This window comes from Salmo salar, chromosome ssa07 (assembly GCF_905237065.1).
Source record: "Salmo salar chromosome ssa07, Ssal_v3.1, whole genome shotgun sequence".
Lineage (NCBI taxonomy): Eukaryota > Metazoa > Chordata > Actinopteri > Salmoniformes > Salmonidae > Salmo > Salmo salar.
Window position 1 is genome coordinate 15,127,497 of NC_059448.1, and position 27,013 is coordinate 15,154,509.

The window sequence follows — 27,013 nt, forward strand, 5'->3', positions numbered from 1 at the left end:
AGTAGTGTGGGGGAGGTATACGCCCAATCAATTAATAAGGCTGATGAAACCGATCAGTATGTTCATCTTAAAATGTTGAACTATTATTTTTTCATGTTTTAGTCACAGCAATGTTCCAAAATGCAATTTGGGGGAAAATAACTTTCTAAAACTACACAAAAATCTATATTTCTTAAGATTTTTCCCCAGACCTCAAAAGTGGCCTCGTGGTGTGGTTTAAGCATCGTTATGGACTTAGAGCATCCAATTTGGTTGTTTATCTTTTTTTTAAGTTTCAAATTTCTTTAAAAAATCTTAAACTTGTGAATTTCTTAGTTGGCAGCCTCCTGTATCTCTGTTCCAATAGTGGGCCTACTATTAGCCTACTTGCACAGTACAGTTTGGGTTGACCTGACTGCGAAAGACCAGAATGGGATTGATCATTTTAGGTCATTCAGAGAGTATAGCTAGTTTTTCATCCAGTTGGCGACAGATTTTCATGCGAATATTTTTTAAATATGCATAAAGAAACTATACGCATTTTCCCACCAGTGGCGTTTCCACCAAATAGATTTGTTGAGGATAAAAGTCAGTGCGTGATGACGTGGTGCACACAAAATGTACACGATTAAATGTTCATGTACCGAAAATAAATCTAATGTTCAATGTGTTTACATCGCATTTTCAACTCTATCGATAGTTTTGTCACAAAAACTGTTAAATAGCAAATGTGCCTACTCTGGTGTTGTCATATGGCTCTAGCCAACAGCTGGCAGATACAGTGCGGGTAGAGTAGTTTACATTATGAAATGATTATGGCTAAATCAGTCAAGCATCGATCACCATGTCACCAGAATCAGACCCTAGATATGTATTGAAAAGGGGCATCAAGATTACCATGCACTTTCAACACCCTGTAAAGTTCATAATTTATTTAATCTGTAGCCTAATAAACTGCATGGTTTCCAGAGTCGTAGCGGGAGGACCACACAACATGTCATCTCGTGACTCATTATGTTTGTTATCAATATTTGCGCATAAAGGCGTTTCCACCACCATTTCTCGCATAATAAAAAATATCCCATGTTCTAATTAACAAATTATATGTCGGTATTTATAAAATTGTACTTAAACTACCCATTTTCATCACAGCTGTCGTGATTTTTATATGGTATGAAACTGGATGGAAACGTGGTTTGTATCACTATTTCTCATAGCATTTTTCTCACAGGGCGCCGTTTCTTCCCTGGGCGGGCCATTTGAATTTTGGGGGGCAAAATGAGTATACCCACGTCTCCAGTCACCACTACACCACTGGTTCAGATAGACGGGTATTGTTCAAAAACGCTTCCTTCCTTCCCACCTCGATCGCTGATCTAACATGACAGAATAGATGAAAGCTGTGTATTGGAGTCCTTGCTAACACCTAAGCAATTGTGATAGGCCAGTGATTTCCTAAAGTAAGGCAGGGTGCATCTGTAGAGTATTTGAACAGGGCCATTACCCTCATCAGCCCTTCATCCAGCCATTCTGAAATCAAACAGATGTTTCAATCTCAACAACATCACGTACAGGTACCTTGTTTGTCTTCTACATACAGTATGACAGTTAATTCTCACTTGATTCAGAAAACACTCTTAAACGTTGAGCAATCAAATCAAAAACAAAGATTTCATGAGAGGGAAACATAAAAAGGATTTTAAAACAACGGATACTTATATTAGAGGAATGAAGAAAGGAAAGTCTAGAAACCAAAATAGAGCAAACACAAAGTTTATACAAGAGTTGGTAAGGTTCTAATCAATGTGTTCATATCTGAAATGGAAACGGAATGGGCAAAAAATAAATTGTTTATAGACATATAAATCTATAATTTAACTTAATGCACAGCTTTAGAAATGGTTGTCGATTAATGTTTAATGGCACTCCGTTAAATGTATAATCTGTATAATGTATAATCTGTATAATGTATAATCTGTATAATCTGACTCCATTAAAGTCATCGTAGCCATGACACATTCAAGGAATGAAAATTGGCAGAGAATTATGAAATTGTGATGTAATGTATTTAAAAATGTCTTACTGTAACGTATTTTACTCCCACTGTCCGTGTAATATGAACTCATATATTGGCAGATACAGACACCCGTAGCTGGCTCATCAACCAGTGACAGCTAGAAGCTATTCTTGTTCTTCATCTGTGTTCAAAAGACTATCGTTTAGTCTAGTAAATGACCAACAGCGAAACAAAAGCAAGTGCTGTTACTTAAATCCAATGAATTTACATAATCGAAACAGAATATCTGCCACTTTTTCATGGTGAAAAGTTAAACATTTGTTATTACAGAAAGCCAACAGCTAGAGACCAACACCCCGTTTACAACAAAGCAGGGAGTGTATCCCTTTTGCTTAGAAAAATCTGTCACAGCACACCTTTGTACATTATACCTAAAGCAAAAGCTCTGTTCTAACAAAGTGACTAGGCAGCAACCAGTTAATAGGTAGGTTAGCTGCACAGAATGGTGTTAGGGCAGCATTTCCCAAAATCCAACCTTGGGACCCCAACGTGTGCACGTTTTGGTTTTTGCCCTAACACCACACAGCTGGTTCATATTATCAAAAGCTTGATGATTAGTTGATTATTTGAATCAGCTGTATAGTGCTGGGACAAAAACCAAAACGTGCACCCGAATTTGGGAAATCCTGTTATGGTAAGACTGAACGCTACCCTCGGGAGAACAGTGGGAATGAGGAGGAGTGGAATGTGGTCTGGTTCCCATAACCTCCTTTCCCTCTGTTCCTATTATTACACTGCATCATATCCTGTTTCTAAAACCAGTCCTACTGGGCCATTATCCTGACATAAACAGGAAGCGAATAGAGTATTTTCTATGAACTACATTTCACTCTATTGAACACACCCCAAGTGGTCCTCTCCACTCCAATGGGCTAGAATGACATGAGTGTGCTGATGTCCACAGACCAATGTCCATGTTGTATGTGTAATGTAGTGCCTTTGTACTGATGTGCAAATAACATAATGAAGAAACCTATCTGTAACGAAATGCAAAATAATTTCATTGGTCTTCCGTGCAAAAATAATGTACTATTACATATTGTCATGATATCCAAAATAAATCAAAAGTTTTCAATCAAATCAAAGGCTTTGTTGAAAAATATAAGTACTTACTCATCAGCGCTAGTAATCCTGATTTAATCTGATGTCGTTATGAAAATAAGAGAAAATGATCTACTTTGTGGAACAATCCATTAGTTCTCCATAAACTCCTATAGCTACAGTTCTTGACTAAGGTTAGTGCCTTAAGAAAACAACAGGAAAACAAACATTATACAAAAAAAAACTCCTTAAAATGGTCCAACTCAAAAATAACGACCCAAGTTTAAAACTGTTTGGCACCGACTGTGTCCATTCATTGTTGTCCGATGAGAGGCAACCAGAGTCTTTTACTGCTAACCACTGTAAACCAGCTGTAAAGTAGCTAGCTAGCATTCATGTAGCGTCATACCCTTCATTTCTCAGTTATTTCAATACGTGTAGTGCATGTCAGGCAGCTGGGGAGATGATATTCAATCCCTGGTATAATATCTATTGTGGTCAGTACTAATATCATTTTGATGCAGGCTTTTCTGTAGGCAGCTCTATTCCCAGCCTGGGTCCTTCTAGGTATGACGATGGAAGTGGATGATGTCATGGCGTGTCCCGTCACTTTACGGATGGGGATGGAGGTGGCTGTTGTCACTTGACAACGGATGGCGTTGACTGATGGTGGTGGTCCTCTGGTGTGTGTGTGTGTCTAGACCAGTAGTCGCAGCAGGAAGGACAGGGCGGCCCCGATGGAGAGGCCCAGAGCCAGGAAGAAAGTCATCAGGGCCCCGGCCGTCTCTGCATCTTTAGGAGCCACCAACCTCGGAGGAGACGGAGAGAGAGACAAGCGTTTATTCATAAGCACACTGTAGCAAAATTATTTGTAATGGAAAAATAAAAAACAAGCATTTCTTATTGGACAAATTCGGGTAGGCCCCTTCCGGTTTCTGCCTGTTTGGTTCCTATTGAATACACCCCAGATATAGAGTAGATTTTGTTGTGGCGTTACAGTGGCAACAACGAAGTTGGCATGGTCGGTTGAGAGAAAGAGTATGTCAGGTGAGTTAAAGAATTCCAGAGTGTGTTTGGGAGAGAAGTGGTGCCAAGAACTTGTTAAGTCAAAGGTGACTAAAGAAGAGTGACAAACCATGACAAGTAGATTGGATTAGTCAATACGTGAATAACTGGCATAATGTTATGACAGCGGACTGTCACTTATGGTGCGCGTGTGTGTTACTTCTACTCACTGTGGGGCGTAGGACATGGAGAGGCAGACGCAGTAGCCATTGGAGAGGGAGAACAGCGTCATGATGAAGGCGAAGGCAGCGTCGTGGGAGAAGAGGACGGGGAAGTAGGAGCGCCTCTGGACGTTACAGAACATCAGCAGAGGAACAAACACCACCCTGGAGACCACCAGCCCCGGGAACAGAAAACTCTCCTTGGGGGGCTGCGATCCACATACAGAGAGAAATGTTACTGATATACAAGGTTGGATAGACACAATAAAATCATTTTATAATAATAACTAAATGTAATACTAATAACTAAAACTTTGGTGCTGGGAAAGAAAGTGAAGGATTATAAAACACTGAGAAACCTCGAAAGTTGTTACATAAATCAAATCCATTGTGATCCTATCAAATGTGTAATAAAATGACATTAATCCACAGAGATGAAATGAGATCAGACACTTACCCACTGGACCAGGGTGGTGACGGTTCTGCCGATCCAGTCACACACGTTGAAAATGAGGAAGCAGCACACAGAGATGAAATAAGGTTCTGATGGGAGGAAGAGGGAGAGAGGTGCTTCATCTGAGTTTTACATCTCATGCATATTAAACATACAGTATATATATCTACACTCTTAGAAAAAAAGGTGCTATCTAGAACCTAAATGGGATGTTCCCATAGGATAACTTTTTAAAGAACCCTTTTTGGTTACAGGTAGAAAATGGTTCTACCTGGAACCAAAAGGGCTCTACCTGGAACAAGAAAGGGTTCTCTTATAGGGACAGCCGAAGAACCCTTTTGAAACCGATATTTCTAAAAGTGTATACATACCCCATTTCCCAGGGTATATAGTCTTGACGTCCACAGTGATGGCGGGGAACACAGCGAGAGTGACGGTGAAGACAAAAACCACACAGAAAGCCATCACCCATATCTGGAGAGAGAGAGAGGGACAAGGTAAGAAATACAGTGGAAACTCTCCCATGCTTAACCTCTCTCGGGTATGTGGGACCTAGTCAACAGCCAGTGGAATCGAATGGCGCGATATTCAAAAACCTTAAAAATGCTATAACTTCAATTTCTCAAACATATGACTATTTTACACCATTTGAAAGACAAGACTCTCGTTAATCTAACCACATTGTCCGATTTCAAAAAGGCTTTACAACGAAAGCAAAACATTAGATTATGTCAGGAGAGTACCCAGCCAGAAATAATCACACACCCATTTTTCAAGCTAGCATATAATGTCACAAAAACCAAAACCACAGCTAAATGCAGCACTAACCTTTGATGATCTTCATCAGATGACACTCCTAGGACATTATGTTATACAATACATGCATGTTTTGTTCAATCAAGTTCATATTTATATCAAAAACCAGCTTTTTACATTAGCATGTGACATTCAGAACTAGCAAACATACCGAAAACTTCCGGTGAATTTACTAAATTACTCACGATAAACGTTCACAAAAAACATAACAATTATTTAAAGAATTATAGATACAGAACTCCTTTATGCAATCGCGGTGTCAGATTTTAAAATAGCTTTTCGGCAAAAGCACATTTTGCAATATTCTGAGTAGATAGCTCGCCATCACGGGCTAGCTAATTTGACACCCACCAAGTTTGGCGTTCACTAAACTCAGAATTACTATAAGAAAAATTGGATTACCTTTGCTGTTCTTCGTCAGAATGCACTCCCAGGACTTCTACTTCAACCACAAATGTTGTTTTGGTTCAAAATAATCCATAGTTATGTTCAAATATCCTCTGTTTTGTTCTTGCGTTCAGGTCCCTATCCGAACGGTGACGCACGGACGCATGTCGTGACAAATAAATTCAAAATATTCCATTACCGTACTTTGAAGCATGTCAAACGCTGTTTAAAATCAATTTTTATCCGATTTTTCTCGTAAAATAGCGATAATATTCCGACCGGGAGACGTTGTTTTCGTTCAAAGACTGAAAGAAGAAAATGGATTCTTCACGTGCACGCGTGCACCCGTGTCATTGTTCTCAGATCGACCACTTTCCAAATGCGCTACTGTTTTTCAGCCAGGGACTGCAGAGTCATCATTCCCCGTTCTGGCGCCTTCTGAGAGCCTATGGGAGCCTTAGAAAATGTCACGTTACAGCAGAGATCCTCTGTTTTCGATAAAGAGGCTATAGAAGGCCAAGAAATGGTCAGACAGGGCACTTCCTGTATAGAATCTTCTCAGGTTTTGGCCTGCCATATGAGTTCTGTTATACTCACAGACACCATTCAAACAGTTTTAGAAACTTTAGGATGTTTTCTATCCAAATCAAACAATTATATGCATATTCTAGTTTCTGGGCAGGAGTAATAACCAGATTAAATCGGGTACGTTTTTTATCCGGACGTGAAAATACTACCCAAGAGAGGTTAAACTACTCTGGTGCTTTTAAATGCATGTTGGGGAGTGAACAAGTGCACACTTCAGAAAAGGGTAGGGAATTGGACCTCAACTATACACCAGAGCCATATATTTAGAAAATAAAAAATAAATAAATATATGACCAGTATAGAGCCAGCTGAGTAACAACAGAGGTCAGCATTACCTTTTTAAACACCTCCATGACGGTGGACTTCCTGTCCCTGACCTCAGCCTGCTCCAGGGTTAAGAAGGCCTGCTTGGGACTGACCCCAGCCCCCTCTACCTCCACCTCCTCACCACTGGCACCTCCATTGGCCAATGAGCCATTGGCGTGGCCATACAGCTTGCAGTTCTCCGCCGACCCACTCCCTGTCACTGGAGGAAAGAGAAAGATTTCAGGGAAAATAGGTCGACTTGACCTAACACTGACCAGGCAGAGGTAAATGTGTGTGGGAGTGATGGCAGATGTCATTATAAAGGGAGGGAGGGATGGACACTAGTTTCTGGAGCCCAACAGACATTATCTGTTAAGAATAGGGCCAGGAGTTTTTCCTCACCCCATGACCTCATCAGGAAAAACTGGACCAAGCTATAGCTGAATTACTGTAGTCCCTGATTAGAAGGATAGGATGAAAACCAGAACTGATTTTCGTCCCTCCAGGACCGATATTGAACAGCCCTGGCTTTCCTAGACTTTTGTTAATTTCCATGGAAACATCTATTGACGTTAACAGGAGAGTGATGGGGTGGTTTAATAGTGTCTGATCTGTAAATGTCCCACAGGGCAGTTCTTTGTCTGGGAGAGGTTGCTGCACTAATTGGATAACTGTGAATAAACTGGGCTAATGGGATAATGATCTGTTGAATCAGTTCCATTCAGACCATGGCCTGTATGCATCTTGCTTCTTAGAGTAGGAGTTCTGATTTGGGATCGATCGCCTTTGCCTTTTAGATCACAATGAAGACGATTACATGGACGGGGGGAGAACTGATCCTAGGTCAGCACTCCTACTCTGAGATGTTTGGATATATACAACCAATGTTCCCAAGCCTGAGACTGCCGCACAGTTCCACCGGGACTGCCGCACAGTTCCACCGGGACTGCCGCACAGAAGAAAGCAGAAGAAATATCAGCCCATGGAGAGAAGCTCGAGATTGAACTACACTCAACCTTCTAGAGTTTTCCCTGTTAGTTAACACCATCAACTTTTCCCTTTACTGTGGAAATTGTGACCGAATCAACGCAATATTAGCCCCTTTCAATACAACATACCGAAACGAAACTATCTATGCAAGACTTAGCATGAAAGAGATTTTGTTGTAGGGAGAACGCATCGGTGTAGGATTTTATTGCATTGACACGCACGACTCTGCCTGTACTCTACACAGACCGGCGCGCCATAACCAATCAGAGCTGCAGTAGGCCTATATGCAAATAGACCATTGCCATATATGGATCTGTACCATTCACTTTGAACTGGACTGTGTTTACAGCATGAGCGGTCGTGAGTAGATGCGCTTGTTTTGAGATCAAAGCGTGAGCTGCATGAAGCCACGTGTGTACATTTTGTTAATATCCTTTGCTAGTTAGTCAGTTATTAGCCCAGTTATAGATGATCTGTAGTCAGCAATAGGGGAGTGATTGCCTCCTACAAGAGCACAAAACTTTGAAAAGCGAATCAAGTAAAGAGCTTTTTTTTCTTAAAGGGGCAGTGTTGTATTTTAAGACAACTTAAAGCGGGTACAGCCTCAGTGTACACAGTAAACGCGCGCTGGAATTTGCACAGAATTTTCACAACATTCAAGTTTGCGCTCAGCAGACCAAAAATAAATTGCTCAGTGCTGAAAACAATTAAAGGGAACTTTGCATACAACCCCTGAGTGTAAAGGAGAGTACTAGCAGTGACAATCTGCACTGCAGTGGATGGTCATTGGTGAGATATATGAGCACAAAATAACCCACATCTTTCACTATGAATGGGTGTCTCTCACAGCTTTCAGCAGCCTCACCTTTCAGCAGCTCATCTGCGGTCTCCACCTCATAACTCCTGCTCTTGTCCAAGTAAAACCGGGCAAACTCCTGGATGAGACCGGAGCAGAGGCCAAATTAGAAAGACTGAACATTCCCTGAACTAGAACACAGATTCCTCAGATAAAACATAGTCATGCCATACTGCAGAATGGTCAGCTACAGGCCAGGGGGATACAAGGTCTGTTCTGAGGCCCAACCTGTGGTATCTATCAGGGCTTCTATTACATTCGAGTCCTGTAAAGATGAACAACTCACCAGGCGAGGCAGTAGGAGGTAGCTAAGCAAAGTGATCAGGGTTCCAACACACGGCGTGATGAAGTAACCCAACGCAGCCGTCTCAGGGTCCGTATCACCTGTCACACACACACACACACACACACAAAAGACAAAGGAGAGATCAGTCATACTCGTTTTTTTTATTTCAAAATACATAAAATGTTACACTAGGCAAAAGATACATATAGCATAATTTGAAGATATATGAAACAAAAAAGTCTATAGACTATTTCCACTGTGATCCTCAATTGGTTGGAAAGATGGGCAGTCTGTTTCATACATTCAATCATAGAAAATGTTAAAATATACATCTATATAAAGCAAATATACACACCTACACTTTATATACAAAAGTATGTGGACAGCCCTTAAATTCCCAATCTGGCCCTCATACCATCACGGCCACCTAATCATACCCAGCTTACAATTGGCTCATTCATCCCCCTCCTATCCCCTGAAACTATTCCCCAGGTCGTTGAGGTAAATGAGAATGTGTTCTCAGTCAACTTACCTGGTAAAATAATGGTAAAATAAAACTAAAGTGGATTTGGCTATTTCAGCCACACCTGTTGCTAACAGGTGTATAAAATTCAGCACACAGCCATGAAATCTCCATAGACAAACATTGGCAGTAGAATGGCCTTACTGAAGAGTTCAGTGACTTTCAAAATGGCACCGTCATAGGATGCCACCTTTCCAACAAGTCTGATCGTCAAATTTCTGCCCTGCTAGAGCTGCCCCGGTCAACTGTAAGGGCTGTTATTGTGAAGTGGGAACGTCTAGGAGCAACAACGGCTCAACTGTGAAGTGGTAGGCCACACAAGCTCACAGAACGGGACCAACGAGAGCTGAAGTGCATAGCACGTAAAAATCTTCTGTCCTCGGTTGCAACACTCACTACTGAGTTCTAAACTGCCTCTGGAAGCAACATCAGCACAAGAACTGTTCATCGGGAGCTTCATGAAATGGGTTTCCATGGCCGAGCAGCCGCACACAAGCCTAAGATCACCATGTGCAATGCCAAGCCTCGGCTGGAGTGGTGTAAAGCTCACCGCCATTGGGACTCTGGAGCAGTGGAAACGCATTCTCTAGAGTGATGAATCACGCTTCACCATCAGGCAGTCCGACAGCCAAATATGGGCTTGGCGGATACCAGGAGAACGCTACCTGCCCGAATGCATAGATCCAATTGTAAAGTTTAGTGGAGAGGGAATAATGGTCTGGGGCTGTTTTTCATGGTTCAGGCTAGGCCCCTTAGTTCCACCAAAGCTAAATCTTAACGCTACAGCATACAATGACATTCTAGATGATTCTGTGCATCCAACTTTGTAGCAACAGTTTGGGGAAAGCCCTTTCTTGTTTCAGCATGACAATTCCCCCGTGCACAAAGCAAGGTCCATAAAGAAATGGCTTGTTGAGATCGGTGTGGAAGAATTTGACAGGCCTGCACAGAGCTATCAACCCCATCGAACACCTTTGGGGTGAATTGGAACGCCGACTGCAAGCCAGGTCTAATCACCCAACATCAGTGCCCGACCACACTAATGCTTTTGTGGCTGAATGGAAGCAAGTCCCCGCAGAAATGTTCCAACATCTAGTGGAAAGCCTTCCCAGAAGAGTGGAGGCTGTTATAGCAGCAAAGGCGGGACCAACTCCATATTAATGACCATTATTTTGGAATGAGATGTTCGACGATGTAGTGTAGCATAAGACTCCACATTTGCCTCAGTTGAATGATTTGCCACTGAGCATCTCTGACGTGAGTTTTGCATGTTTATTTACAAGTAGTTATTTGTATATTTGTGGGTTCTAGATATTTGTTTGTGTGTGTGACTCACTGGCTATGGAGACCAGCATGGCGATAGCAGCGAAGGTGCCGGCCAGCCCCTGGCCACTCATGAACACAGCGCTGTACTTCTGAGGAAGGAGGCCCACCAGGCCAAACAGACTGCCCTGTAGCACCGCTCCAAACGCTACAAGGCGAGAGCGAGAGAGAGAGAAAGAGAGAGCGAGAGAGAGAGAGAGAGAGAAAGAGAGGGTTAATGATATAGCGTGCTCACACACACAATACCCAGTCAAACACAAACACACACACTTAGTCAAACACACACAATTCCCCCGCCACAACATGATTCCCCACCGCCCACCCACACAATACCCAGTCACACACACAATGACCCCCCCCCCCCCCAAACACACACACACAATCATGTCCTACTCACAGTTGATGAACCAGATGGTAGCCATGGTAACAGAGAAGAAGCGGTCCTCCTCCATGGGGATCTTGACCAGGATGGCAGTAAGGATGAAGAGGATGAAGATGAAGACCAGGCTGCCCGCTATCCGCACCATCTCCGATATCCTACGCACAAACACACACACAAAACGTTAGTTCTCAATCTCACTGGATTAGAGCGTAGTAAATTACACTACCCAGACAGTGTGTTATTTATTTCTAATCTATTGAGTAAAGCCCCTCTAAAATCCACTGTATCGCACTGTATAGAGTTTTATTTTTCACCTATTTGTAGTTGAATAAAATGGCCAATTCAAAAGGGCTGTTCACACACACACACACACACACACACACACACACACACACACACACACACACACACACACACACACACACACACACACACACACACACACACACACACACACACACACACACACACACACACACATCAGCCAAGTGTGCAGTAGCAGGGTGTTTCTTGGAAGGGCATTTGGATGACTTGTAAACCTGAGAGAAGAAGTGCTGTCTCACCGCTGATAGAAGAAGGAGTTGAGCAGAGTGCAGAGCAGCAGGGGGAGCTGGGACAGCAGAGTCATCCAGTTGTTGAAGTAGTACTCTTTGTGGGAGACCACCGTGCCGTTGCTCCATTCAGTCTTGTTAAGGCGGCTGTTGAAATACTAATGACAGAAGAGAAAGAGAGAGAGAAATAATAATATATCCCATTTTCCAGGCACTTTTATCAAAACGTTAATATGGGTGGGCCCCAGCAGGAATCCAACCCACGATCCTGGCGTTTGCTCTACCAACCGAGCCACACAGGACTCATGAGATGACCCAGTTTAGTTTACATGAACGTTCAATACGATGTTGTTTGTCACAAGTCACTCATTCCTATACAAATAGGCCTATTCTTTAAGTAGTTCTACAAATGTGTAGGTTATACCAAGAATCACAGCTTACCCTAATGCAATGAGTTGTGGGGTTTGACATTTGAATATTCAGAGAGCTAGGCCTAAGAGGCTGTACACACACAACCTGGTCACATGGTTGACCACACAGCGACATGGAAAATTCATGGCCTCTAACCACAGCACGAGCAGTTAACTACAACATACCGGTACTTAGTGACGCAAGACTACAAAACACCAGGGGGCCAGTCACCAGGGTTGGGAAGTTACTGATTACATGTAATCTGCTACATGTAATCTGATTACAAAACCCCCCTAACAAATCAGTTATGTTACCAGCAAAAATACTGTAATCAGATTACAGATACTTTTGAAAAACTAGATGATTACTTCTTGGATTACTTTTTAAATTCAGCAAGGATGTTTGTGTAAAAAATACATTATGATAACTTTCTGGTTTCTTACATTCAATTCAGCCTTGAAAAAAGACGCAAGTTTAAATTTGTTCCAACCTGAGCGTGTCTGACCACAAGTCAGAGACCACTGTGATGACACACAAAATGAATTTGATGGATCCTGTTTGTCTTCTTCTAATGCCTCTTAAAGAAAAAGTAATCCAAAAGTAACTGAAAGTAATCCGTCTATGTTACTGAGTTTGGGGAATCTAACAGTTACGTTATTGATTGCAATTTTGGACAGGTAACTAGTAACTAACAGATATGTTTAAAAAGTAATCTACCCAACTCTGCCAGTCGCACTAAATCCCTCTTAGACAAAACGTTTGACACCAACAACTCAGCAAATCCTTTTTAAACAATACGCATTTACATTTGAGTCATTTAGCAGACTCTCTTATCCAGAGCGACTTACAGGAGCAATTAAGGTTTAGCGCCTTGCTCAAGTGCACATCAACAGATTTTTAAGCTAGTGGGCTTGGGGATTTGAACCAGCAACCTTTCAGCTACTGGAACAATGCTCTTAACCATTAGGCTACCTGCCACACATACAGTTGTGTCCCCACACATACAAACAGCATCTGACTCTTAGGTCTAACTGCATACCACCCTGCATCCCACTGCTGGCTTGCCCCTGAAGCTAAGTAGGGTTGGTACAGGATGGGAGACCAGATGCTGCTAAAAGCGGTGTTGGAGGACCAGTAGGGGGCACTCTTTCCTCCGGTAAAAAAAAAATATACAGTGCATTCGGAAAGTACTCAGACCCCTTTACTTTTTCCACATTTTGTTATGTTACAGCCTTATTCTAAAATGGATTAAATACATTTTTTACTCAATCAATCTAACACAATACCCCATAATGACTAAGCAAAAACAGGTTTTTAGAAATGTTTGCAAATAAAAAACTGAAATACATTATTTACATAAGTATTCAGACGCTTTGCTATGAGACTCGAAATTGAGCCCAAGTACACTCTGTTTCCATTGAATATCATTGAGATGTTTCTACAACTTGATTGGAGTCCACCTGTGGTAAATTCAATTGACTGGACATGATTTGGAAAGGCACACACCTGTCTATATAAGGTCCCACAGCTGATAGTGCATGTTAGAGCAAAAACCAGCCATGAGGTCCAAGGAATTGTCCGTAGAGCCCCGAGACAGGATTGTGTTGAGGCACCGATCTGGGAAGGGTACCAAAACATTTCTGCAGCATTGAAGGTCCCCAAGAACACAGCGGCCTCCATCATTCTTAAATGGAAGAAGTTTGGAACCACCAAGACTCTTCCTAGAGCTGGCCAACCGGCCAAACAGCAATTGGGGGAGAAGGGTCTTGGTCAGGGTGGTGACCAAGAACCCGATGGTCACTCTGACAGAGCTCCAGAGTTCCTCTGTGGAGATGGGAGAACCTTCCAGAAGGACAACCATCTCCGCATCATTCCACCAATCAGGCCTTTATGGTAGAGTGGCCAGACGGAAGACACTCCTCAGTAAAAGGCACATGACACCCCACTTGGAGTTTGCCAAAAGGTATCTAAAGGACTCTGACTATGAGAAACAAGATTCTCTGGTCTGATGAAACCAAGCTTGAACTTTTTGGCCTGAAAGCCAAGAGTCACGTTTGGAGGAAACCTGGCACCATCCCTATGGTGAAGCACGGTGGTAGCAGCATTATGCTGTGGGGATGTTTCAGCGGGATGGACTGGGAGGCTAGTCAGTATCGAGGGAAAGATGAACGGAGCAAAGTACAGAGAGATCCTTGATGAAAACCTGCTCCAGAGCGCTCAGGACCTCAGACTGTGGCAAAGGCTCACTTCCCCAACAGGACAATGACCCTAAGCACAGAGCCAAGACAACGCAGGAGTGGCTTCGGGACAAGTCTCTGAATGTCCTTGAGTGGCCCAGCGAGAGCCCGGACTTGAACCCAATCGAACATCTCTGGAGAGACCAGAAAATAGCTGTGCAGCGACACTCCTCATTCAACCTGACAGAGTTTGAGAGGATCTGCAGAGAAGAATGGGAGAAACTCCCCAAATACAGGTGTGCCAAGCTTGTAGCGTTATACCCAAGAAGACTCGAGGCTGTAATCGCTGCCAAAGATGCTTCAACAAAGTACTGAGTAAAGGATCTGAATACTTATGTAAATGTGATATTTCAGGTTTTTATTTTAAAACATTTGAAAAATGCATCTAAAAACGTATTTTTTCTTTGTCATTATGGGGTATTGTGTGTAGATTGATGGGGGGACTATGTAATCCATTTTAGAATAAGGCTGTAACATAACAAAATGTGGAAAAAGTCAAAGGGTCTGGATACTTTCCGAATGCACTGTATATATCCCAATGCCCCAGGGCAGTGATTGGGGTCATTGCCCTGTGTACGGTGCCCTCTTTCGGATGGGAAGTTAAACTGGTGTCCTGACTCTCTGTGGTCACTAAAGATCCCATGGCACTTATCGTAAGAGTAGGGGTGTTAACCCCGGTGTCCTGGCTAAATTCCCAATCTGCCCATCATGGCCACCTAACCATCCCCAGCTTCCAATTGGCTCATTCCTCCTCTCCCCTGTAACTATTCCCCAGGTCATTGTTGTAAATGAGAATGTGTTCTCAGTCAACATACCTGGTAAAAAAAAGTGTAAAATAAAATAACAGTTCCGGCTGATTTTCAAAAACGACTTACTTTCAAGTGAATTCCCTAAGAAGCCAATGTTCTACTTTGGGTAAGGTTCAACAAGTGTCCTTTACTATGTATCATACATACAATGTTGAACCTGAGCCAGAGTAGATCTGATCCTAGATCTGTCTAAAGTTGCCCAAAACCACAGATCTAGGATCAGATTTACCCTATATCCAACTGTAGCATCCAGGGGACTAAATAACTATCTAATCCTGGACCTGTGGTTATAGACGCATGTTAGGTTTACCATGGAGGCGGTCATGAAGAAGTTCCATGGTAGCAGCGTCCCGAGGCCCAGGATGAAGAAGATGATCCCCACCAACCAGCCCCTGGGTTAGGGAGGGAAATATTAGAAACAAGCAAGTAATTCATAAGTTATTGATGTGCATTTACCATGTAATTTCTTAATAAATAGAGTGTCGTCACCGATTGAAACGCTATTGCGCGCACCACCGCTAACTAACTAGCCATTTCACATCGGTTACACTACCAACCAAAGATCATTAGCGGAATTTATAAAAGTACATTGGAAATGTAATCTATTCATTACATTCATTGATTGAAAACAGTACAAAGTCACTTTTCAGTACCATATTTTTGCTTAGAGGCATTGCAATCCCCCACCCCAAATACGAATGGGGTTCAGAGTGAGAGCAGAAGCGAGAAACAAGTGAGAGGAAGAGGCACCATGGGCAGTAGTGATGGGAGGTTTGCCTCTTTTTACTGACACCGATCTTTTCGACTCGTTAAATCAACAGAAGAAATCTCTCGACTAATTTCGTTAATTTGAGTCTGTAATGCCCAGAGCCCACAGGACTCCCTACCGGCAAACGATGAACTGAAAACTTGAAAAGTCATGTTTCTACAAGCCTCTCGTTCATATTTCGTTCACCATAGGGGGCTTATTGGAGCTGTCATTTGTGACCGAGACTTGTAAACGTCTGCTTTAAACAATGTAGAAATGTTGATTGGTAGGCAAACAAATAAGATTATTTATTGATACATTTGACACTAGGTCTAGCTGTGGACGAAACCGGGCTAGATTGTGAACAACTATTGTCGGAATGCATTGCTTGACTGCGGTGAGAGTGATCAGCAAAACATCGTTCGCGAACTGCAGACCCCCAAACGATTCGTTCTTGGGTTCGCGTTTGTTGAGCAGAGGCTGTGTATGTTTTGGTTCCACAAAGCTGTGTCCATCATAACATTCAATACTCAATGAATCGCATTCATTCTTGCACCGTGCGATCAATTAACAGTTCGAAACATATTTTTATTCTCAATGCAGTCTGCAGCGTGATCTATATTCCGATCATGCAGGTCAAACGAACGACTAAAATGAACGAGTCACTCAGAAAAAAACGAATCATGATTGTCGAGTCAGTAAAAAGGTAGATACTCACCTATCGCGCGGGGCGTCTGTCCGACCCTTCATCCTGTGCTAGGGGGATCGGTTGAAACGAGGGGGAAAAGAGTGGGGAACACGATCAACATCTAAAAGACAGCGAGTAGATTTGTCTAATCAGCTCTAAGCATGTTATTTACATAATACAAATACTGGACATGTCCTACATACTAGCAAGGAGGAGAGGGAGCCATTCTCACTACACTACAGTACTGTATGTCCGAGACCCACTGGATTGTAGCTTGTACTGTTAGCTGTGCTGAGATATCCACCCCTCTGCCAGTTCACAACTTCACACTCCATTTATTGAACCAGGTAAACTAGTTGAGAACAAGTTCTCATTTACAACTGTGACCTGGCCAAGATAAAGCAAAGCAGTGCGGCAGAAACAACAACCCAGAGTTACATGGAATAAACAAGCGTACACAATAGAAGAAAAAAAAAGTCTATATACAGTGTGTGCAAATGGCATGAGGTATGGCAATAAATAGGCCATAGTAGCAAAGTAATTACAATTTAGCAGATTAACACTGGAGTGATAGATGAGCAGATGATGATGAGCAGATGATGGTGTGTAAGTAGTGATACTGGGGTGCAAAATAGCAGTAAAAGTAAATAAAGACAATATGGGGATGAGGTAGGTAGATTGGGTGGGCTATTTACAGATGGACTATGTACAGCTGCAGCGATCGGTTAGCTGCTCAGATAGCTGATGTTTAAAGTTAGTGAGGGAAATGTAAGTCTCCAGCTTCAGCGATTTTTGCAATTCATTCCAGTCATTGGCAGCAGAGAACTGGAAGGAAAGGCGGCCAAAGGAGGTGTTGGCTTTGGGGATGACCAGTGAGATATACCTGCTGTAGCGCGTGCTACGGGTGGGTGTTGTTATCGTGACCAGTGAGCTGAGGTAAAGCGGAGCTTTACCTAGCATAGACTTGTAGATGACCTGGAGCCAGTGGGTCTGGCAACGAAATATGTAGCGAGGGCCAGCCGACTAGAGCATACAGGTCGCAGTGGTGGGTGGTATAAGGCGCTTTGGTGACAAAACGGATGGCACTGTGATAGACTGCATCCAATTTGTTGAGTAGAGTATTGGAAGCTATTTTGTGGATGACATCGCCGAAGTCGAGGACCGGTAGGATAGTCAGTTTTACTAGGGTAAGTTAGGCAGCATGAGTGAAGGAGGCTTTGTTGCGAAATAGAAAGCCGATTCTAGATTTGATTTTGGATTGGAGATGTTTGATATGAGTCTGGAAGGAGAGGTTACAGTCTAACCAGACACCTAGGTATTTGTAGTTGTCCACGTATTCTAGGTCAGAACCGTCCAGAGTAGTGATGCTAGTCGGGCGAGCGGGTGCAAGCAGCGAACGGTTGAAGAGCATGCATTTGGTTTTACTAGCGTTTAAGAGCAGTTGGAGGCCACGGAAGGAGTGTTGTATGGCATTGAAGCTCGATTGGAGGTTAGTTAACACAGTGTCCAAAGAGGGGCCAGATGTATACAGAATGGTGTCGTCTGCGTAGAGTTGGATCAGGGAATCACCCGCGGCAAGAGCGACATCGTTGACATATACAGAGAAAAGAGTCGGCCCAAGAATTGAACCCTGTGACACCACCATAGAGACTGCCAGAGGTCCGGACAACAGGCCCTCCGATTTGACACACTGAACTCTATCTGCGAAGTAGTTGGTGAACCAGGCGAGGCAATCATTTGAGAAACCAAAGCTGTTGAGTCTGCCAATAAGAATACGGTGATTGACAGAGTCGAAAGCCTTGGCCAGGTCGATGAAGACGGCTACACAGTACTGTCTTTTATCGATGGCGGTTATGATATCGTTTAGTACCGAGAGCGTGGCTGAGGTGCACCCGTGACCAGCTCGGAAACTGGATTGCACAGCGGAGAAGGTACGGTGGGATTCGAAATGGTCAGTGATCTGTTTATTAACTTGGCTTTCAAAGACTTTAGAAAGGCAGGGCAGGATGGATATAGGTCTGTAACAGTTTGGGTCTAAGAGTGTCACCCCCTTTGATGAGGGGGATGACCGCAGTAGCTTTCCAATCTTTAGGGATCTTGGATGAAATGAAAGAGAGGTTGAACAGACTGGTAATAGGGGTTGCAACAATGGCGTGTGTGAGAACATGGAAAGTATTTATTTATTCAACCCCTACACTCATTGCTTTGTTTCATGTCATTTCACCAAGCAACATTTCTGCCAGGAGGCATGCTTTCACTAAGAACCAACCCTAGTTTTTAATTGATAAGATTGTTTATTCATACATTTCCTTTGAAATTCATACAAATACCTGAAAGTCAATGCTAAATGATATAGTAGTAGACATGCGGTAGGACTATAGCTTGGCCATGCTGTGAATCTGTCTGGTCAAAGTAATTATAATCTAACTACACTCTTAGCACCTTTAAAAAAAAAGGAGAACCTTTTGTAAAACCCTTTCTGGTTGCAGGTAGAACCTTTTTGGTTCCAGGTAGAACCATTTTGGGTTCCACGTAGAACCCTTTCTACAGAGGGTTCTATATGGAACCTAAAAGGGTTCTCCTATGGGGACAGCCGAATACACATTTTAGATCCCTTTTTTCTAAGAGCGTAGATGACAAGCTTTAAGCAGTCAAGCAGAACTGATTAACCTGGGTAAATCGTGGACAATGCTACATTATGGAGTGAGCGAGAGAGACCTGCTCTACCTCCTCACTCAGAGAGACCTGACCTACCTCCTCACTCAGAGAGAGACCTGTCCTCCCTCCTCACTCAGAGAGACCTGTCCTACCTCCTCACTCAGAGAGAGACCTGCTTTACCTCCTCACCCAGAGACCTGCTTTACCTCCTCACACAGAGAGACCTGCTTTACCTCCTCACCCAGAGAGACCTGCTCGATCTAATCACCCAGAGAGACCTGCTTTACCTCCTCACCCAGAGAGACCTGCTCGACCTACTCATCCAGAGAGAGAGAGACCTGCTCTACCTCATCACCCAGAGAGGGAGAGACCTGCTCTACCTCATCACCCAGAGAGAGAGACCTGCTCTACCTCATCACCCAGAGAGAGAGAGACCTGCTCTACCTCATCATCCAGAGAGAGAGAGACCTGCTCTACCTCATCATCCAGAGAGAGAGAGACCTGCTCTACCTCATCATCCAGAGAGAGAGAGACCTGCTCTACCTCCTCACCCAGAGAGACCTGCTCGATCTAATCATCCAGAGAGAGAGAGACCTGCTCTACCTCATCACCCAGAGAGAGAGAGACCTGCTCTACCTCATCACCCAGAGAGAGAGAGACCTGCTCTACCTCATCACCCAGAGAGAGAGAGACCTGCTCTACCTCATCATCCAGAGAGAGAGAGAGACCTGCTCTACCTCATCATCCAGAGAGAGAGAGACCTGCTCTACCTCATCATCCAGAGAGAGAGAGACCTGCTCTACCTCATCATCCAGAGAGAGGGTGATAGTCAGGAGATCAAAAGAAAAGCATGTACACAAGCACTCCCCCTGTGGCAATTTAAGAATTTCTGAGAAAATGTTTTAGCTGATAAACCACCAACTTGGAGACTGTGAGAATTGTAGTCTCAGTCTAAACACAGACTAGAGGCAAAGAGTATATGGGTCCGGGAATAAGTCGGAAAAAAGGTTTATTAGACTAATGTTAGAATTCCTGAAAGAAACATGAGATGTATCCTCAGAATCCTATATCCTGAGGCTTCTTAAGAAAAATAAACTGAACAGAGCAACCTGATTCTGTGGCATGATAGAGTCATTTCAGTGAAGTTGTCCTTTGAGTTGTCAACAGTTTTTCAAGTTCGTTGCCATTTCAGTAAAGTCAAGCCAAGTCACATAAGGTCATAGACAGGCAAGGTCTCCCTAAAGTTTGATGGAATCTGTCAAAAAGAATGCCAAATATTACTCCTACGTTCACAGACCTTGTCATTGGCTACTGTCAAACATGTTTTGGGTGAAAATGAAATCAAAGCTCACAATCAAATCAAATTTTATTGGTCACATGCACATATTTTACAGATGTTATTGCGGGTGTAGGGAAATGCTTGTGTTCCTAGCTCCAACAGTGCAGTAATATCTAACAATTCATAACAACACACACAAATCTAAAAGTAAAATAATGGAATTAAGAAATATATTATTATTAGGACAAGCAATGTCGGAGTGGCATTGACTAAAAACAGTAGAATAGAATACAGTATATACATATGAGATGAATAAAGCAGTATGTAAACATTATTAAAGTGACTAGTGTTCCATTATTAAAGTGACTAGTGATTCCATGTCTATTTATATAGGGCAGCAGCCTCTAAGGTGCAGGGTTGAGTAGCTGGGTGGTAGCCGGCTAGTGATGGCTATTTAACAGTCTGATGGCCTTAAGATAGAAGCTGTTTTTCAATCTCTCGGTCCCAGCTTTGATGCACCTGTACTGACCTCGCCTCCTGGATGGTAGCGGGGTGAACAGGCAGTGGCTCGGGTGGTTGTTGTCCTTGATGATCTTTTTGGCCTTCTTGTGGCATTGGGTGCTGTAGATGTCCTGTAGGGTAGGCAGTGTGCCCCCGGTGATGCGTTGTGCAGACCGCACCACCCTCTGGAGAGCCATGCGGTTGCGGGCGGTGAAGTTGCCGTACCAGGCGGTGATACAGGATGATCTCAATTGTGCATCTGTAAATGTTTTAGGTGCCAAGCCAAATTTCTTCAGCCTCCTGAGGTTGAAGAGACGCTGTTACTCCTTCTTCACCACACTGTCTGTGTGGGTGGACCATTTTAGATTGTTAGTGATGTGTACGCCGAGGAACTTTCCACATTCTCCACTGCAGTCCCGTCAATGTGGATAGGTGCGTGCTCCCTCTGCTGTTACCTGAAGTCCACAATCAGCTCCTTTGTTTTGTTGACGTTGAGGGAGAGGTTATTTTCCTGGCACCACTCCGCCAGGGCCCTCACCTCCTCCCTGTAGGCTCTCGTCATTGTTGGTAATCAGGCCCACTACTGTTGTGTCGTCTGCAAACTTGATGATTGAGTTGGAGGCATGCGTGGCCATGCAGTCATGAGTGAACAGGGAGTACAGGAGGGGGCTGAGTACGCACCCTTGTGGGGGCCCAGTGTTGAGGATCAGCGAAGTGGAGGTGTTGTTTCCTACCTTCACCACCTGCGGGCGGCCCGTCAAGAAGTCCAGGACCCAGTTGCAGAGGGCGGGGTTCAGACCCAGGGCCCCGACCTTAACGATGAGCTTGGAGGGTACTATGGTGTTGAAGGCTGAGCTGTAGTCAATGAACAGTCTAGATGGGATAGGGCAGTGTGCAGTACGATTGCATCATCTGTGGATCTGTTGGGGCGGTATCCAAATTGAAGTGGGTCTAGGGTATCAGGTAGGGTGGAGGTGATATGATCCTCAACTAGCATCTCAAAGCACTTCACGATGACAGAAGTGAGTACTACGTGGCGATAGTCATTTAGTTCAGTTACCTTCGCTTTCTTGGGTACAGGAACAATGGTGGACATCTTGAAGCAAGTGGGGACAACAAACTGGGATATGGAGAGATAAAATACACTGCTCAAAAAAATAAAGGGAACACTAAAATAACACATCCTAGATCTGAATGAATGAAATAATCTTATTAAATACTTTTTTCTTTACATAGTTGAATGTGCTGACAACAAAATCACACAAAAATAATCAATGGAAATCCAATTTATCAACCCATGGAGGTCTGGATTTGGAGTCGCACTCAAAATTAAAGTGGAAAACCACACTACAGGCTGATCCAACTTTGATGTAATGTCCTTAAAACAAGTCAAAATGAGGCTCAGTAGTGTGTGTGGCCTCCACGTGCCTGTATGACCTCCCTACAATGCCTGGGCATGCTCCTGATGAGGTGGCGGATGGTCTCCTGAGGGATCTCCTCCCAGACCTGGACTAAAGCATCCGCCAACTCCTGGACAGTCTGTGGTGCAACGTGGCGTTGGTGGATGGAGCGAGACATGATGTCCCAGATGTGCTCAATTGGATTCAGGTCTGGGGAACGGGCGGGCCAGTCCATAGCATCAATGCCTTCCTCTTGCAGGAACTGCTGACACACTCCAGCCACATGAGGTCTAGCATTGTCTTGCATTAGGAGGAACCCAGGGCCAACCGCACCAGCATATGGTCTCACAAGGGGTCTGAGGATCTCATCTCGGTACCTAATGGCAGTCAGGCTACCTCTGGCGAGCACATGGAGGGCTTTGCGGCCCCCCAAAGAAATGCCACCCCACACTATGGCTGAACCACCGCCAAACCGGTCATGCTGGAGGATGTTGCAGGCAGCAGAACATTCTCCACGGCGTCTCCAGACTCTGTCACGTCTGTCACATGTGCTCAGTGTGAACCTGCTTTCATCTGTGAAGAGCACAGGGCGCCAGTGGCGAATTTGCCAATCTTGGTGTTCTCTGGCAAATGCCAAACGTCCTGCACGGTGTTGGGCTGTAAGCACAACCCCCACCTGTGGACGTCGGGCCCTCATACCACCCTCATGGAGTCTGTTTCTGACCGTTTGAGCAGACACATGCACATTTGTGGCCTGCTGGAGGTCATTTTGCAGGGCTCTGGCAGTGCTCCTCCTGCTCCTCCTTGCACAAAGGCGGAGGTAGCGGTCCTGCTGCTGGGTTGTTGCCCTCCTACGGCCTCCTCCATGTCTCCTGATGTACTGGCCTGTCTCCTGGTAGCGCCTCCATGCTCTGGACACTACGCTGACAGACACAGCAAACCTTCTTGCCACAGCTCTACAACCCACTTGTGTGGGTTGTAGACTCAGTCTCATGCTACCACTAGAGTGAAAGCACCGCCAGCATTCAAAAGTGACCAACACATCAGCCAGGAAGCATAGGAACTGAGAAGTGGTCTGTGGTCACCACCTGCAGAAACACTCCTTTATTGGGGGTGTCTTGCTAATTGCCTAGAATTTCCACCTGTTGTCTATTCCATTTGCACAACAGCATGTGAAATGTATTGTCAATCAGTGTTGCTTCCTAAGTGGACAGTTTGATTTCACAGAAGTGTGATAGACTTGGAGTTACATTGTGTTGTTTAAGTGTTCCCTTTATTTTTTTGAGCAGTGTATGTCCGTAAACACACCAGCCAGCTGGTCTGCGCATGCCTTGAGGATGTGGCTAGGGATACCGTCTGGGCCGGCAGCCTTGCGAGGGTTAACACGCATAAATGTCTTACTCTCATCGGCCACGGAGAACGAGAGCCCACAGTCCTTGGGAGCGGGCAGTGTCAGTGGCACTGTGTTATCCTCAAAGCGGGCGAAGAAGGTGTTCAGCTTGCCAAGTGATGTCAGGGATTAGTATTATGACTTAGCTATGCAAATAATGTGTAAGAAGATGAATTGGTACTTCGAGGTTTAAAAGCTACATTTATTTTTTACATTTGAGTCATTTAGCAGACGCTCTCATCCAGAGCGACTTACAGTAGTGAATGCATACATTTCATACATTTTTTTTTTCTTCCCCCTACTGGTCCCCCGTGGGAATTGAACCCACAACCCTGGCATTGCAAACACCATGCTCTACCAACTGAGCAACAGTAAATATAATGTCTTACAATATGTGTTCTATAAAAACAATTATGGACTTTTGGATATATGATGAGACTTGGACTTGAAAGGGTGATAGGAAAAACGCTTGTCCAACACTTGAACAGTAAGACATAACATAACAATGGTCTACTAATCATCAGCTCCACTCATCTTTCCTGATTTTCATGAACTTTTCCAACCCTCCATTTCCCTTCAAATGCAGAGCATTTTGCCATGACCAAATGAGTCGTTTCTTTGTTGAAAATGGACCATTGGGAAATGCCATAAGATTTGTTTTACCTTTCCTATACAATGTCACAGAAACAAATATCAGAAAAGTGACCAAAATCATTAGGTAAAAAACTGAGAAAGAAATCTGGGGAGGCCGGATACTACATCTGGGGAGACAGGATACTAAATCTGGGGAGGCCAGATGCTAAATCTGGGGAGGCCGGATGCTAAATCTGGGGAGGCCGGATGCTAAATCTGGGAAGGCCGGATGCTAAATCTGGGAAGGCCGGATGCTAAATCTGGGGAGGCCGGATGCTAAATCTGGGGAGGCCGGATGCTAAATCTGGGGAGGCCGGATGCTAAATCTGGGGAGGCCGGATGCTAAATCTGGGGAGGCCGGATACTAAATCTGGGGAGGTCGGATACTAAATCTGGGGAGGTCGGATACTAAATCTGGGGAGGCAGGATACTAAATCTGGGGAGGCAGGATACTAAATCTGGGGAGGTCGGATTCTAAATCTGGGGAGGCAGGATACTAAATCTGGGGAGGCAGGATACTAAATCTGGGGAGGCAGGATACTAAATCTGGGGAGAGAGGATTCTAAATCTGGGGAGGCAGGATACTAAATCTGGGGAGAGAGGATTCTAAATCTGGGGAGGCAGGATACTAAATCTGGGGAGGCAGGATACTAAATCTGGGGAGAGAGGATTCTAAATCTGGGGAGGCCAGATTCTAAATCTGGGGAGAGAGGATACTAACGTCTCAGTGCCGAGTGGTTCCCTAGAGCAGCACACGGAAAGTCTTTAGTACACTACCCCATACACAAAACGGAACAAACACATTGAACACAAAGAGCTAAACCTGAATCTTATCACGCTATACTTACAATCCCAGCAATGCCGTTGACTCTGGCCCACAGGTTAATTGTTGTTACTGGAGTACACAGGGGTAGAGTGAAGGTGGGTGAGGTTAGTGGACAGAGGTGGAGTGAAGGTGGGTGGACAGAGGTGGAGTGAAGGTGGGTGGACAGAGGTGGAGTGGAGGTGGGTGGACAGAGGTGGAGTGGAGGTGGGTGGACAGAGGTGGAGTGGAGGTGGGTGGATAGAGGTGGGTGGATAGAGGTAGAGTGGAGGTGGGTGGATAGAGGTGGAGGTGGGTGGATAGAGGTGGAGTGGAGAGGGGTGGATAGAGGTAGAGTGGAGGTGGGTGGATAGAGGTGGAGTGGAGGTGGGTGGATAGAGGTGGAGTGGAGGTGGGTGGATAGAGGTAGAGTGGAGGGGGGTGGATAGAGGTGGAGTGGAGGTGGGTGGATAGAGGTGGAGTGGAGGTGGGTGGATAGAGGTAGAGTGGAGGTGGGTGGATAGAGGTGGAGTGGAGGTGGGTGGATAGAGGTGGAGTGGAGTTGGGTGGATAGAGGTGGAGTGAAGGTGGGTGGATAGAGGATAGAGGTGAAGTGAAGGTGGGTGGATAGAGGTGGAGTGGAGTTGGGTGGATAGAGGTGGAGTGAAGGTGGGTGGATAGAGGATAGAGGTAGAGTGGAGGTGGGTGGGTGGATAGAGGTGGAGTGGAGGTGGGTGGATAGAGGTGAAGTGAAGGTGGGTGGATAGAGGTGGAGTGCAGGTGGGTGGATAGAGGTAGAGTGGAGGTGGGTGGATAGAGGTGGAGTGGAGGTGGGTGGATAGAGATGGAGTGAAGGTAGATGGATAGAGGTGGAGTGGAGGTGGATGGATAGAGGTGGAGTGGAGGTGGATGGATAGAGGATAGAGGTGAAGTGGATGGATAGAGGATAGAGGTGAAGTGAAGGTGGGTGGATAGAGGTGGAGTGAAGATGGGTGGATAGAGGTGGAGTGAAGGTGGATGGATAGAGGTGGAGTGGAGGTGGGTGGATAGAGGATAGAGTGGAGGTGGGTGGATAGAGGTAGAGTGGAGGTGGGTGGATAGAGGTAGAGTGGAGGTGAGTGGATAGAGGTAGAGTGGAGGTGGGTGGACAGAGGTAGAGTGGAGGTGGGTGGACAGAGGTAGAGTGGAGGTGGGTGGATAGATGTGGAGTGGAGGTGGGTGGATAGAGGTAGAGTGGAGGTGGGTGGATAGAGGTAGAGTGGAGGTGGGTGGATAGAGGTAGAGTGGAGGTGGGTGGATAGAGGTAGAGTGGAGGTGGGTGGATAGAGGTGGAGTGGAGGTAGGTGGATAGAGGTAGAGTGGAGGTGGGTGGATAGAGGTAGAGTGGAGATAGGTGGATAGAGGTGAAGTGAAGGTGGGTGGATAGAGTGGAGGTGTAGCAGCCCAGAGCCGTCAGAGTGGGGTTGGAAATACGCTGCTGCTCTGTGGTGAGGGAAGCAGAGCGCTCAAGATCCCCATGAACAGGACACCCTTTGTCTCCTGAATAAATAATATGTGTGCAGAGGTGAGCCTGGGCTATTTTCGCGAAAGGCTCTGGTCACTGCCCTAAAGCAGCCCCAGGCACCATTTCAACGCCCCTAGAAGACACACTGGCAGCCTAGCAACCACAGAC

General features: G+C 44.7%; 1 protein-coding gene across 2 annotated transcripts in view; it reads right to left on the minus strand.

The window, feature by feature from the left end:
- Positions 1-1,736: 1,736 nt before the first annotated feature.
- The window catches only part of LOC106608683 (equilibrative nucleoside transporter 2), a 32,084-nt gene continuing 6,807 nt past the window's right edge, over positions 1,737-27,013 (minus strand). The window contains exons 2-13 of one of the 2 annotated variants that reach the window (XM_014206783.2): positions 16,709-16,741; positions 15,553-15,634; positions 11,798-11,943; positions 11,250-11,389; positions 10,866-11,000; positions 9,007-9,104; positions 8,730-8,799; positions 6,904-7,094; positions 5,149-5,251; positions 4,781-4,866; positions 4,333-4,532; positions 1,737-3,906 (exon numbers count right to left, since the gene is read on the minus strand). In XM_014206783.2, coding sequence (XP_014062258.2) covers positions 3,795-3,906; positions 4,333-4,532; positions 4,781-4,866; positions 5,149-5,251; positions 6,904-7,094; positions 8,730-8,799; positions 9,007-9,104; positions 10,866-11,000; positions 11,250-11,389; positions 11,798-11,943; positions 15,553-15,634; positions 16,709-16,740 — 1,395 coding nt within the window. In that variant the 5' untranslated portion in view covers position 16,741 and the 3' untranslated portion in view covers positions 1,737-3,794. Of the gene's footprint in view, positions 3,907-4,332; positions 4,533-4,780; positions 4,867-5,148; positions 5,252-6,903; positions 7,095-8,729; positions 8,800-9,006; positions 9,105-10,865; positions 11,001-11,249; positions 11,390-11,797; positions 11,944-15,552; positions 15,635-16,708; positions 16,747-27,013 lie in introns of both variants that reach the window. The other variant, XM_014206781.2, reaches the window with a different exon arrangement.